This window comes from Gopherus flavomarginatus, chromosome 22 (assembly GCF_025201925.1).
Source record: "Gopherus flavomarginatus isolate rGopFla2 chromosome 22, rGopFla2.mat.asm, whole genome shotgun sequence".
NCBI classification, from domain to species: domain Eukaryota; kingdom Metazoa; phylum Chordata; order Testudines; family Testudinidae; genus Gopherus; species Gopherus flavomarginatus.
Window position 1 is genome coordinate 10,961,087 of NC_066638.1, and position 15,631 is coordinate 10,976,717.

The 15,631-nt window shown below is 49.2% G+C and overlaps 1 protein-coding gene across 1 annotated transcript; it reads left to right on the top strand.

Moving 5' to 3' along the window:
- Nucleotides 1-519: 519 nt before the first annotated feature.
- On the top strand, nt 520-3,592 carry GPR3 (G protein-coupled receptor 3). The gene is made up of 2 exons (XM_050932061.1): nt 520-575; nt 1,683-3,592. Exon 2 carries the CDS (start codon nt 1,699-1,701, stop codon nt 2,683-2,685), a length of 987 nt encoding a protein of 328 aa, XP_050788018.1. The 5' UTR covers nt 520-575; nt 1,683-1,698; the 3' UTR covers nt 2,686-3,592.
- The last annotated feature ends 12,039 nt before the right edge of the window (nt 3,593-15,631 follow it).

Sequence of the window (15,631 nt, forward strand, 5' to 3'; positions counted from 1 at the left end):
AAGGCTTTGGGGTCCGAGCAGCAAGCAGCTCCCCCTCCCTCCGCTTGCCAGGAACCCACCGCTCCGGGGAACAGCCTCTGCTGGGGGCCACCGACCCCATGGGGGGGGACCGCACAGCAACGGCCCCTTCCCCGCACCGCCCCCCGCTTTCACCGCAGCAGCGGGCGCTGCGAACACGGACCTGGCCGGGGGAGAGGTCCCTGCCCGCTCCCGCGAGCCCCAGGGACTGGGAGAGGGCGGGGCGGGGGGCCGCTTTATGAATGGAATTCTCCAGTGGGAACCCAATTACTATGCCGCGCGGCACTCGCCGCTCCTCGCCCCACAGCTGATTGGCTCCTGCGTCTCACTGACGTCACCCAGCAGCGAGTCAGGAGGAGCCGCAGGCACAGGCAGCGGCAAAGAAAAAAAAAAATCGGGGAGTGAGTCACCCCCAAAAGCGGCGAATTCACTATAACTCCGCCGCGTCTCCCCCAGCCCCGTCTCTCTGCAGCCGCACATGGAACGGAGCCTCCGCCGGCGCCGCCGCACCGGAGCCGCACAGGAGCCAGGCGGACTTCCCTGCCCCAGCGCCCCAGGTGAGGAGCACCCCTCTGTGCATGGGGGGAGCCCTTTCTGCGTCCCCCTCCATTGCAGCTCAGAGCCCCTGGACCCCCGGGAGCGTTAGAACGTGCAGAAGAGCAAAATAAGATTTAAAAGCGGGGGGGGGGGCGTTACAGACATTAATTCTTCACACACCCCCTTAAATGTAAAGCAAAGTCTCGCTCCACTAGCTGGCACGTCGGAGCAGACAAGGTTCGCATGTTAACCTACAGCCTAGGTTTATAACTGACCTGAGGGTGCCGCTTTCCAGGGAGAGAACTGCATTAAAAACGCAAAGGCCACCGGGGGGGGGGGGGGAAACAACCCCCAACCCAGCAGACACCAAGGAGCAGTAAAATAAGTGTTGTCGGCAATCCTAATGCAAATTCAGATGCATGGCAGGATTGAGAAAGCAGCGGTTTGGCGGCTGCCAGCTCTCAGGTATGGATCTGCCAGAGCCCAAGTAAGGGATGTAGCATTAAAAGAAAAAAATATGTAATTAGGCTAATGGTCAGGGAGGTGATGCTACCCCTGCGCTTTCCATTACTGAGGATTTAGCTCTCTAAACTTTACAGCGTCAGCAGTTAGGGCTAAATTAGTAAAAGGCCCTGTGAGATAAAAAAATTGAGTTCTAGCTCTGGGGTACTTATCCACTGCAATTGTGCGCTGCATGCAGCTCAGTGGAAGCAAACACAGGCAAGGAAACAACTGGATGAGGGAGTTTCCTGCCCCCTCACCCTCTCCACCCCCTCCCTCCTTTTTCTGCCTGGTCAAAAAAGAAGGAAAAAATGCAAGAAGAATGTAAAACTGACCAGAAATATCCCCATCATAGGTGCAAATGGTGAGCATGCTAGACACCGGGGTAGCTTAAATCAATCGAACCTGCACTGTAGCCGACTGTGTAAGCCTTGATCAGAGCCAGCTTTTGGGAAAGCCATTGGGAAGCAAGGGGGGTAGCCTGCCTCCCAAAATCTGCCACCAAGAGAGAGTGGACACTGATCAGTGCTCAGAGATGCTCCTGAGTAAAACAAGTCAGTTTGCATGCCCGAGCCTTTGTATGCACAGAATGACACTAAATGGAAGTTGGTGCTATGCCTTTGCAGGTCACAGCTGGACATCATGAACAAGGACATGTCCCATAACTCCCCTGAAGGCCAGCAGGGCTGGTTTGCAGCCAGTAATGGCAGCAGCAGCTCCTTGAAGCTGGACTCTGTGGTGCAACCTCTTGCCCTGAATCCCTGGGATGTGGTACTTTGCATATCTGGGACCATCATCTCCTGCGAGAATGCGATTGTGGTAGCCGTCATATTTTACACCCCTGCCTTCCGGACTCCAATGTTCCTGCTCATCGGGAGTCTTGCCATTGCTGACTTCCTGGCCGGCCTGGGGCTGATATTCCACTTTGCCTTTGTCTATTGCATCCAGTCGCAGATGGTGAACCTCATCACTGTGGGGCTACTGGTGACCTCATTCACTGCCAGCGTGGGCAGCCTGCTGGCCATCACTGTAGACCGCTACCTTTCCCTCTACAACGCACTGACTTACTATTCAGAAAGGACGGTCACCAGGACTTACATCATGCTGATCTTGACCTGGGGGTTTTCCATCTGCTTTGGGCTGCTGCCTGTCATGGGCTGGAACTGCTTGAAAGATGTCTCCACCTGCAGCATCGTGAAGCCCCTGACCAAGAACCACCTCATCATCCTCTCCATCTCCTTCTTCATGGTCTTTGCGGTGATGTTGCAGCTCTACGTACAGATCTGCAAGATCGTTTGCAGGCACGCCCACCAGATCGCCGTGCAGAGGCACTTCCTGGCCACCTCACACTACGTCACCACCAGGAAAGGCATCTCCACCTTAGCTGTCATCTTGGGGACTTTTGCATCGTGCTGGCTCCCCTTTGCCATTTACTGCCTCCTGGGAGATTACACCTACCCAGCCCTCTATACCTACATGACCGTCCTCCCTGCTACCTACAACTCCATGATTAACCCCGTTATCTATGCCTTCAGGAACCAAGAGATCCAGAAAGTGCTGTGGACTGTGTGCTGTGGGTGCTTCTCCTCCACAATGCCTTTCAGGTCGAGATCTCCAAGCGACGTCTGACTCATCAGCCCTCAGTCCAAAGACGCATTTGCACACGATGTTCCCCTTTTTGCACAACCACAGAGATTTTGTGAGAGCTCTTAAAGATTCTGTCTCTCCTATGATTCCCCTTCCCTTGTGTGCATGAGCTGCTCTCTTCCTTTATTTTTCCACTTTTAGAATTTACGGAAGAAAAAAATATTTATTTTTTATCCATAACAAACAAATATGTATATTTGAGTGTGCAAGAGATCCTCCATAAATATTTTCTTTGACAATATTTATGGTACATTTTTTTTTTTTTTTTAAAGAGAGAATATCTTTTTGTTCTTTTGGCTTTTATACAGCCTGGTTAATTACCTCACTTCTTCAGATATTATTTTCTACATCAAAGATCTATTGTTTCCCCTGTACCAATGGACCAGAACCAAACCACCTTTTTAAAAAAAATATTTATGTATTATTTATTAATTTATTGTTATTTATGACCAGCTTTTTCAAGACAATAGATTTTTCTGAACGCTGTAGTTTGCTGCCCTCTAGTGTTCACTATGTTTTAATACAAATACTAACGGTGGCTCCTTTTGCATGTTGAGTACCCTGGGTGGTATTAGGTAATGGAATGTTTTAGCTGTATCAGATATAGACAACTGGAGCGAAAAAGGGAATGCTGCAATACTAGACTGTGCCTATAAAAACCCAAGGGCTCAAATGATCCGAGTTGCTTTCTAAACCATTGCACTAGAGACTATTCAATTAACTAAAATTTCTATCCCAGTAGAGACAGATTGCACGTGTTCAACTGGCCAAATTCAGATTCAGAGGACAGCTATTCAGTGTACTGTACGTTCTTCAGGTTTGCATGAATCTGGAAAGGAAGTGAATGTAAGAGGCAACTTTGGACATTTGAAATCTGACTGCATTGTTGCACAGACTCTTGTTCCATGTGATTTGGAAAGTACTGTATTCTTGTTTACAATCGTAAGAGAAAAATAAAGATAATTTGTGATACAACATGTGGCTGCTGCTTGATGTGTGTGGTAGGGAGATATTAGAAGCTCACTGTGGGTGAGGGGAGTAACCGGAAAGAGGCCACTTCATCCTCAATAAATTACAAAGTGTTGGGTCCAATTAATTTCACCTTCATCATAGACTCTCTAGAGACTGAAAAGATGTGTCAGAGCCGCCAGCCCACCTCCCTGGAGCCAGTGCAGGATTCTTCACTATGGCACATTTTCTGGAGTTTTGGCCAACCTTGTACAAAATCCCAAGTAATAGTGCTTCCCTCCACCCTCCTGGGAGACACATCCGTTGTTGCCCAGCACATCTAGTTAGTTGGAAAAAGAACAGGAGTACTTGTGGCACCTTAGAGACTAACATTTATTTCAGCATGAGCTTTTGTGAGCTACAGCTCACTTCTTCGGATGCATAGAATGGAACACACAGACAGGAGATATTTATACATACAGAGAACATGAAAAGGTGGAAGTATGCATACCAACAGGAAGAGAGTCTAATCAATGGAGATGAGCTATAATCAGCAGGAGAAAAAAAAACTTTTGAAGTGATAATTGAGATGACCCATAGAAGGTGTGAGGAGAACTTAGGTGGAAGTTCTTCCTAGCATAGGTGGCTTTTATTCAGTTAGGGAGGAGGCTATTCAGGGGTGTCTGGGTCCAAATTCAGAGTCCTTGTTCTAATCTCCAAAGCTCTCATCATCTGGGGACCAGGCTACCCCTGCGTCTGTGACACATGGAGATGGCTGCCCTCCGGAGGACCCAGGATGAAATTCCTGGGAGCCAGAGTGGCAAAGCAAACACCGTGTTGTATCTCAGAAGATGAAACATGCTGCTGGAGAGCCGAATGATCCCACGTCTGAGCAGTTATGATGAGGGGAGAGGGGAAAAGGAAGGCAAAAGCATTTGAGCTACGTCACTGGGCAAAAGCAGTCTGCACACCGATTTACTGCACGCTCTCTGTGATTGGTGCGTGGTCCCTAGGATGGTGATAGAGACAGGGTGGTCATTTCCATTTCTGTGACCCCTGAATAACACGGGGTTAAACAGAACCAGATTGGCGTGTGAGATTTTCTCCTAGTGCAAACAGCAATCTGATCGCCAAGGCATCCTGAAACTGCATGACAGTGAAGAGCTCTGGGCACCCTCATTTCAATCGCAGGACAGTTTGCGGCTTTGCACGCACAAGGGATGGCTTAGCAGTTTGAGCATCAGGTTTGAAATGCTGCAGTCACAGGTTCAAATCCCAATAAAGCTGACTCAGACCTTTGTCCTTCTCTGACTGAGTTCTGTGTAGTTTACTGCTTTGAGGGGTTCTTTTGAATGAGGCTATAAAAACATAGGGCCTGCCTGCTCCATAGGGCCATGACACCTTCACAGGAGTGAGGATTTAGCACTTCCTCCATAGGCCTATCATGCAGCATGCTGGGCACAGGTTGGGTGCCACCCTCCAGCCCAGAGGGAGGTGCATTGCAGACGGGCTGCTGCATGGACACCAGCCCAAATGCCGCAGTCATTTATTTTTCCTTTTCATTCAGTCAGAAGCGCCCGAGTGACTTCCTCAGGAGCTCTGCTCAAGTTAGGAGGGAGTAAAGCAGAACTCAACACGTCACCACTTGGGCCTGTAGTTTGCAACGGGCTTTAGAATCCTGGGGGAGGATTGCCACCCCCAAAGGAAGGGGATGCTGCTCCTAGAATGGCTGATCTGCTCGGCCCGACGCACTGGCCCAAGACTTGGGAAACCCAGGTTCGGTTCCTCATTTTACCACAGGCCGTTTGTGTGGCCCATGGCAAGGGAGTCTCCCTGTGTCTCAAATCTCCTGCTGTAAGTTGGCGACACAATAGCCCTGCCCTGCCTCCAAGAGAGGCTGTGAGAATAAACATATTAAAGAGAACGAGGTGTTCAACTACGGCACCGTGTCAGTACCTACACGTACAATAACGTTCCAGCGGGGGTGGGGGGGTTGGTTGTAGTACAGAGGGCCCGTGAGTTTTAGATGTGCTCTAGGCTCAGCAGATCAGTGCTCCAGCTGCCCATCTCCTCTGTAATTTAGGCTCCTATATTCTAATATAAAGGGACTCTTCTGTTTCAAATCGCTTCAGGGAAACCGATTGCGGTGGCTGAAGCCTGGGAAAGAAAAGCGGTTCCCAAACTGTGGGTTTGGGTTTATTTCCTTTACAGGAATGGCTCCGGCAATCTAAATGCAGCTAGTGCTGGAAATGACTCCAGGCTGAAAGCACAATGGGTGGGAATGGTGGCACAGAGGGAGGAAAAGGAACATTGTTCTCTCTGGGCACCTAATCTTTGTCCTCATCACAGCCACAACAAATAAATCATTGGTCTTTACATGCATTATGCCTGGCACTTCAATGCTGTGAGCCTCAGCAACTGTCATGAGAGCGCGAAGAGTCAGGAGAAAGTCACAGGCCTGACACCCCCTTGGATTGAGGGAAAACAGCAGCTGCCTTCATACTACAGCTCCCACAATGCACTGTGCTGGAGCTGTTCAATGGGAAGGAAGGAGGGAAGGGAAAAGGGACTGCAAACTAAAAGGCTGCTCTTGAGCGGCAACTGGTGCTGAGAACAGTGACCCTAACATGGTTTCCTTCCTCTTGCTGGCCTTGGTGTGAGTGCAGGTTCCAGAGAGAATCAGAAGCATCCTATGCTGGAAGCCTGAGAACAGCAGATGCTAAGTCAATACAGAGTTGATGAAAGAGCCGGAGGGGCAGCCCTGAAGACCAAAGCCTTCTTGATAGCTAGAGGACAGGTATAGTGCACTTATTCCCCTTAGTAGGAAGGCCAGTTTTGGGAATGAGAAGGTATTTATTCCCGGCCCAGGCAGAAACTAATCAGGAGGAATGCAGATCACATAACACCACATCTCTTCTGAATGGAATCAGAACTGCTGCATGGCATGTCATAGGCCCTTCACTGCTAACATCGGAGGGAGAGATTCTCTTTTACATTAAATATGTGGGAGGGGTGGCACTGTGGTGTTGAGAGTTCACAGCATGGGGTCCTTTGTGGCTACGGCGTGCAGCACAGTAACTAGCGTCAAGTTCTTAGATGGCTACAAACGTCTTACAATACATTTAATAAAAACTAGTGTGCAGCAATTTGGATTTTGATCCAGTTTGGGTTAAAGGATGAATCAGGATGGATTCAATAACACACAAACCTTGCAGGCTGTTCTCATGAGATTTCAGCCCTAAATGGCTTACGTTTCCATCCAAGTAGCTCTTCTTGTGACATTTCTGCCAACTTGGAATGACCTGGAACGGGGACCCATTTGTCCCCATGTGATTTTGGATCCAATGTGCAACCCAATCCATTGGGAGGAATTAGACTTGAAGATGTGGATCTGGATCCCACTCCTGAAATTCAAAGAGGTTCTGATCTAGGGTTCCAGGTTTGGCCCCTCCCAAATAAAAACCATTAGACTGATTAAGAAAAGATGCAACAGCAGGTCTCCCTAAATCCCTACTTTCCCTCTCAGTGTGGAAATGCTGGTCAGTTTCTCTTTGTTTGGATCAGTTTCACACTCCAGAGCTTCAGAAAAAGTTTCACTGAAATTTAAAGAGAAATATTCCGGAATACATTTCCCCTGGGCACACATCATCCTGCCTTCAGCACCTCCTCCCCCTCCACAAAGAGGGCTGTGCCCTACCATGCCTGAATGCAAAGTGTTCTTGCAGAAACAGAATGTTATCAGCTGTATTACAGTCATGCCTGGAGGTCCCAAGCAAGATCCGGGCCCCATTGTGCTGGATGCTGCACAGACACACAGGGAGAGAGTCCTTTCTCCGAAGAGCTGACAACCTAAACAGACAGCCTAAACCGAAACAGACCTAAACAGACTGAGGGAGGGAGGGGAAACAGGGCCAGATAGGGAAAGTGACTTGCCCAAGGTCACGCAGCAGGGTCAGTGGCAGAGCCAGGAACAGACCTTGGGTCTCCTGAGTTCCATGACCATGATAAGGTCAGAAGTGACCACTTTGATGACCCAGCCTGACCAGCTAGGGCTGCTAGTTCTCATGCATTCATTATCAGTTTGGTGTGTTGCTGCTTTCAGACATCCAGAAAAGGAAACTCATCCCAAACCCAATACACCCACATTTGTGAGTCTCAAACCAGAGCCATGTTTAGCTCCCTCTCCTTCTCTCCCCCCTCCTTCCCATTTTATACTCAATTGTCCCAATTTTCCAGAAGGGCAGAGACAATCCCAAATTCCCATCAAGATCAAAGGAGACGGTCAGCCTCCTTAACTGTGTACATACCATCAGGTGCCCAACCACCGAGCCTATGACCTAACCCCTGGCAAAGACACAATTGCTGCCTGAAACTTGCTTAGCAATTCCACCTCTGACTGAGCACCCCAGGAATCCCTGTCCACTCTCCCTCACCTCCTCTCCGTGGATTTCCAATATGCTCCCAGGTTGATTCCCGTCTAATTTCCTGTTCCGTCAGTCCCACGGCAGGTGGCTGCTGCCTCACATCAGCGTTAATAGCTTTTCATCCTTAGAGAGCACGGTGAACTAAGTATACTCCAAACTTCCACTGGGGCTAGAATACAGGACAACAAATCACACGGCAAAACTCCCAAATACTTAGCCACCTATTTTGTTCCAGGAACGCTAATTGTTGAAGCTGTTAGGAATGGCAGGTGCTCAGCACTTGTGAAAAATCAGGCTAGAATAGGCAACACTTGGCCATCTTAATGTCTGGCAAAGTCCTATGGGCATTAATGGTGCTATAATAAATATCCGTGTCCTCCATACCATTAGGTCACTAGTAAACTAGTCAGAAATGCCCTCCGGTCACCCTGGTTTTGCACTAGTTTTGCAACTGCTCCCGCTTAGAAGCTGAGAGACCTACAGGGTCAGATGATTCTTACCTGAAGCTGCATTCCTTTCCCTCCTAAACTGAAAATCAGGCCAAGCTCGGTGCAGGGAAGTAGCAGATGCCCAGACCCCACACACAGCCTTGATGTTTGCTTTCACAGGACACAAACCAGAAGGAATTCCACAGTAGTTCCAGGCACTGTTCCAGCCCATCGGCTCACAGAGAATGCAGTACAGGGCTGGATTAGACAAACACCTTCACGTCAGAGGCAAGCTTGTACCCTTTCAAGGAAAAGGGATCAGAATTTGTAGGTGAAAATAAAAATGCACTAAGTAAACAACATCGCGAGTGCAACTGTTTTGGGTTAAACCACCAGTGTTGGAGCTTGTATGAATTCTAGACGTTGCTTAGGGGAAGCTCCCTTGAAAGGTCTCCATGGCGGATTGGACTGGTGGGCCAGACTGGCAGCACCCTGGGGTCGGCGAACAAGAAGAAACAAGCAGCCATGAAGAAAGCGGATCCACAACTGCTGGTTTCATTGTGTGTATCCCCTAGTCATTTTGCTACAACTTGGACACACATTTTACTACAGCTCCCTGACTGCTCTCCAATTGCTTGGGCAGGGCCCAGTGCACCCTTGGAGTTCTGCCTGCCTGCCCCAATCAGTGCCAATACTCTAGACAGCCTTGAAGGCCTGGGTGGGGGGGGGGGGGATAAAGACAGCTTGTTTTCCATATTCTGTCCTTACGTGAAGCAGGCAGAGGACAATACTCAGTCTCCACCCAGGCCCATGGAAATGGTTAGTCCAATGTTGCACGCCCCACTGTTAGGGACAAGGTTCACAGCCAAACAAGAAAGAATCGTCGTAGGCAGCAGAAAACACTGCAGAGTTCCTGGCTTTTGTATGAACAAAACAGCAGCTGCAGGGTTCTGAACTGGTTACCCAGGGGAGAGGCCACGTTGGCAAGGTTCACTCACTTTCCTCCGGAGCAGGATTATCTGCTCAGAGCAGGTGGGCTGAGCCCTTGTGAAAATTCAGGAACTGGCAGACCATGATCTTTCCTCTGCTTCTTTGTTAGCTGTACATGGCTTTTTCCTTCACCAGCTTCCCATGGGATGGAAGCAGAACTGGATCTAAAGCGAGGGAAACTTCCAAGATGGAGTCCCAGTTCTCCCCTGACCCTAAGGGCTCTGCAAAAGCCATTCCTGAAGGGAATGGGAGGAGAGAGGGGGCTATCCTGGTTCTTTTAGCAGCTGAGCCATTATCTTTGCTGCATCAGTGGAGTGTCTCTGCCCAACTTCATGTTTGCCCCCACCCCTGACTTCCTGAGTCCAATACCACACCTTGAATGGGTGGGTAACCCACTCTAATTTAGCTACAGCTAATCAGGAAAGAGATCTTGGAGTCATCATGGATAGTTCTCTGAAGATGTCCACGATGTGTGCAGCGGCAGTCAAAAAAAGCAAACAGGATGTTAGGAATCATTAAAAAAGGAATAGAGAATAAGATGGAGAAAATCTTATTGCCCTTATAGAAATCCATGGTACGCCCACATCTTGAATACTGTGTATAGATGTGGTCTCATCTCAAAAAAAAATATACTGGCATTAGAAAAGGTTCAAAGAAGGGCAATTAAAACGATTAGGGGTTTGGAATGGGTCCCAGATGAGGAGAGATTAAAAAGGCTAGGACGTTTCAGCTTGGAAAAGAGGAGACTAAGGGGGGATATGATAGAGGTATATAAAATCATGTGTGATGTGGAGAAAGTGAGTAAGGAAAAGTTATTTACTTGTTCCCGTAATATAAGAACTAGGGGCCACCAAATGAAATTAATGGGCAGCAGGTTTAAAACAAATAAAAGGAAGTTCTTCTTCACACAGTCAACCTGTGGAACTCCTTGCCTGAGGAGGCTGTGAAGGCTAGGACTATAACAAGGTTTAAAAGAAAACTACATAGATTCATGGAGGTTAAGTCCATTAATGGTTATTAGCCAGGATGGGTAAGGAACGGTGTCCCTAGCCTCTGTTTGTCAGAGGGTGGAAATGGATGACAGGAGAGAGAGATCACTTGATCATTACCTGTTAGGTTCACTCCCTGGCATTGGTCACTGGCAGTAGACAGGATACTGGGCTGGATGGACCTTTGGTCTGATCCAGTATGGCCATTCTTATGTTCTTACGTTAGCTAACTCGGGTTAAAAAAACAGTGAAGACACATCAACTCAGCTTTAACTTGGGTAAGCAGCTGGAATTCAACTCCCGATTTCCCTAGGGTATGTGCTGGAACTTGGGCTTTCGAGCCTAAGGGGTTGGCCTAGTTCCCACCCAAGGCAGAACGTTCACATTGCTAGTTTTGGCATGCTACCTTAAGCCCTGCTAATGCGAGATGTCTACCTAGGCTGGGAGACTTGCTCCCAGCTGCAATGTAGACACATCCCTATAGGCTTGAACTAAAATGGCTAACCAGAGCTAATAACACCCCTTTCTCTGCAGTGTAGACGCACCCAGAGGTACAGAGCTAGAATTTACTGCTCTCCACTCACTGTGTTTTTAGGGAGCGAACACCAGAGGCAGGGCTGCAGATTAAATCGTTTGAAAGTAACCATGGAGAAACGATGGCTGTTCTTTTCTCGGCAAGAGCCTTCCCCTAGCAACCCAATGACTAGCCTCACCATCTGCAGGAAAACGGGCAAAGGTTTTCCGTGCTTCTGCTCCTTTATGGAGGAGGTTGTCAGCCACGCTTACACCTCTCCATCCTGTCTGCTGCAGATTCATTCATTGCTCCGAACCAGCCAGCAAAGCTGCTCCTGACATGAAACAGGCAAAGAGAAGGAGCGCTCCAATATGAACCGTGAGGAAGTGAGTTTTGTGTCCACACATGCACACAAACCCTCCCCCCTTCTCTGCATTTAATTACCTCCACCCCAAGTGCCCTAAACTCTGGTGAAGAGTGCCTGAATGCCAGGCATGCTGGCCACCCAAATCAATATACTTCTACCCACTCCTGGAGGGGCAGCTTTCGTGGCTGAGAGCAATGGGCATTCTCCACGTCCCTGTTCAATTCTTGGTTCTTCCACAGCTGCCGACAGCGCTACTCGTATGAGACATGAACTCACACACTACAAGCTCATATCACATAGGACACTTGAATGGCTCTCATTACTAGTCTGAGTGAGATCTGAATTAGCAACCTAGAGCTGAAAGACTAGGCATGGTCTGCTGTGTCCAGCTTCCTCAGAAGGCAGAACTGGGTGTGCAGATGAGCAAAAGGCATCCCCCAGCTGCCAGCATATTACCGACAGCTGAAGGGGATGGGGTCAGCAGGATGGTTTGAGTGACACTGCTGCGGGTTGTACGTGTTGTGAAGAAAGCCTTCCACATGAGAACAAAGATTAAACTGACACAAAGCAAATTCGCACTCGTCATTAGGAGCTCTCAGCCAGAGCCAGCAGCTCAGAAATGTGAAATACTTCTATTCATCTCAATGGGATGTTGACTCTCAAGCCTAATGATAGTGCTTTAAGCACACTGGATTGTCAAACATAGGTTACAATGATGCACTCCACCTGAACACTTACCACAATTGTGCCCACAAATCAGGTGACTGCATCCACACAGCTAGATAAACAAAGGGCAGACACAGTGGTGTGGTCCTTTAACAGAGATTGCCTTTTGGAGGGCGGGGGGGCGTGATGCTGAATGAGATGCTAACTACAAATCTGGGGCCTGGTTTCAGAGGGGCAGAGAACCCACATCAGCACTGCTGAAAGAACAGCTCTCTAGTACCAACCGTGGGTCTTGTTCTACACTCCAGCTCAAATACCAACCTCCTGTCAGCTGCAGTGGGAGAGCTGCTGCCGTTATAGGATTGTGGGTTTGCTGAATTTGCATGGCCCTGGCCCACAGTCGGCAATTAAAAGTGTGACTTGGCCCTCTCCACAAAACAAGCTTGACAACTGCTGCCTTGAGCCCTCCCCATGCAGGAGCTGGCCTTTGTTAAAGCATCTGAGCCCTGCGCAGAGCTGCTGTGCTGCCAGACTGCAGAAGCGCTAGCTCCAAATACCTAATTCCTCAGGCACCCTGTAGTTATTTGTGCACTGCTGCGAGCAGATGGAAGAGTTACAGATAAAGCCATACACAGCTCAGGAGCTCATTTCTTTTCCCCACCCGCCTGCATAGGCAACAGCAAAAAGAAGCCAGCCATTGCTAAGGGCTGATCCCGCATTCCTGGCACACCCAGACCACAGGGAGAAGGAAATGGGTGCTTTGGACGGACTACGCATGCAGAAGATGATAATCCTCCCCTCCACTTCTCTCCCACTGCCCCTGGATGCTTAAATAATGAATCTGGCCTTGGAATGGGGGCAACATTGGCAGCACTCTGCTCTGCCACACATTGGGAGAGCAGGCTGTTAACACTGATGGGAGCTGGCAGTGCCTGCTCTCGCCTTGGTCCCAGAGAGGGAATTAAGGGAAAGAACATGACGTCAGCTGTGGAGAGGACTGACCTCCCACTTGTCCAAGGCAGCCGGAAACAGCTTCCTGGTGCTGCTAACACCACCTTGAAGGAGAAAATTAAATGGGTCTTTGGAGACCAGGGCTCCTGTGAAGCAGCATCCCAGCCAGCTGCGCTTTAGCACTGAACTCCATGGAAAGAGAGACGTACACACATCAAATGCTTTGGACAAGGCCAGGGTTGCAAGGCACAGGCAGACTCAAGAGACCCTCACAGCTGCCTCAGCGAGCAGTTCCTCCTCAGGAAGTCACTGCTAATGGAAAGGAAAACTTTGAAATGCAAAGCACCAGTACACAGTTAACCTTGTGGTTATATCCTTTACTGCTTAGATACTGGTTGCAGGGAGGTTGAACTGAACCCGCAACATGGGGGGCAACTGGTCAGAGATCATTTTGATTGCACTGGTTGGCAAAAATAAAAAAAATTGGTGGCAGTTTTCCTGGAAGGCAGGTGCACTTCCTTCCAATTTCAATCGCATCTGTGTAGCCTCTGCTGCAGCACTGCATGACGCAACCAGGACTAGCCCTAGACTGATGATCCAGCTGCCCAGAACTGCCCATTCAACACATGGCAAATCATGATGTCTCCTCCCACATACACAGGGTCTAATCCAATTTGCAAGACTCCTATCCTTGCAGCCAGGCTGTCCCAATTCAGGAATGACACAGCCTTCCAGGTAACATGTACAGCAACTACAAGGAGGGTAGATGATGGGATCCATAGGGAGGAGAATCTGGTATAAGGAGCTTTCCACTGACCAGGGTTGTACACATTTTTTGGAACTGATTGGGGAGACTGCTGCTATCAGTGAGTTTGCAGGTCAGCACCTTTAGAAAATGAAAAGCTAACTCGGAAGGGATTAGAAACTGCAAGAATATGAAATTTTTGCATGTCAGGCTCTTCTTGAGAACAGGAGCACCACATTAACTCTGGCCTTGACTGCTAATGACAAACCAGAGGCACATTGAGATTCCACTTCTAGTACAAGCTGGCATAGCTAAGATTGCACGTTTTATGTCCAAGATGGACTTTTCCGATAGCCAGTGAACTTTTAAGGTGCCTAGCAGGCTTGGGATGTAGGGGCCAATCGTAAACAACCCTTCCTTCTTTCTCCCAACCCTTTGACTATCTCACAAGCAGCTCTGCAGTAGCTGTGCCGGAAGCTTATTCTGGAGCTGGCAGGAATAACCCACAAATTAGTCTAACAAGGGTTTGCAGCAGGGACTGTATCAGCCGCAAAGCGTGAAAAAGGCACTATGCTACAGCCTGTGCATGTGAACACAGAAGTCGATGGGAAATCTACATACTAGCAATTCAGGCCTGGAGTCTGTGGTAGAAGTGGGACAGTGTTTGAGACACAGGCTCTCTTTGCTCCCATGCAATCTGCAGTAAACATATTCATGCAATAGACTTACTCAGCAAGTCGTTTGCAAGACAGTCCATGAGAGAGCATCCCAAACGCAACGAGGCGAGGCTGCAAGTCCTCCATCTGTGCTAGCTGAGTTGTGCACCACAGAGTTTAAGTGGGCCTTTTCGGCAGCTTTTTTAAAAAAAGCAAACCCTGTGTAACCCAGCTCTTGCAAGAAATGCCACCGATTCCTGTATGTCTGTGCAGAGGTTTGCCTGACTCCTTGGATGCCATTTCCCTTCCTGACACTTAAGCAGCATGGCAAGCACTAGGTTGGCTGCAGAGATGGCACTTTTCCACCCCAGAGGTGGCTGCATTTCAGTGGAGGAAGAAGAGATTTCTGCACGTACAGTGTTTGCAAAGGGCTCTGGAATCCGTACACTCTTGTGATAGTAAACCCAGAGACAGTTTTAATGCTCTTATTGGCACAGCTCTCACAGTTGGCTCCAGACTCAGAGCTCCAGCACTGCTGGGCTCCTCAGGTTACAATCAGGACCGGCGCTAGGGGTTTGAGTGCCCTAGGCGGACCGCAATTTAGCCGCCCCGTGCGCTGGTCCCGCGGCTCCGGTGGAGTTGCCGCAGTGGTGCCTGCGGAGGGTCCAGTGCTCCATGGCTCTGGTGGAGGTGCCGCAGTCGTGCCTGCGGGAGGTCCACCGGAGCCGCGCAAGCAGCCGACCGTCTGCAGGCACGACTGTGGCAGCTCCACTGGAGCAGCCTGCCGCCCCCTCCGGCAAAACGGCGCCCACCATTTATTCTGGCGCCCTAGGCGATTGCCTAGGCTGCCTAAATGGTAGCACCAGCCCTGGTTACAATACAATGGCCTTAAAGGGACACATTGCAGGACACTTTGGCTATACAGGCATGAGGCGTTAATGTGGCATCACCCATACTCTTGTTCTGATACTCCTGTTCCATTCCTGGGCTGGGGAACTTCTAGGTAAAGATAAATGAGTCACGGCAGCTGGGTATTGGTGGCAATTGTAGTTACAGTTTCGTTTTGCCAGTTTGTTGGTAACTCCCAAGTCCTCTCAAACAGTCACAACAAGAGCTTCTCAAAACCGGTCTCTCATGGGACCGCCATCCTCAAGGCCATAACGGAAGGCTCGGATCTTTACCCTCTATCACTCAGAGGCATCATTCCCAACCTGTTAGCCCCGGACTCCAAAGTGACATGAACACAGGTG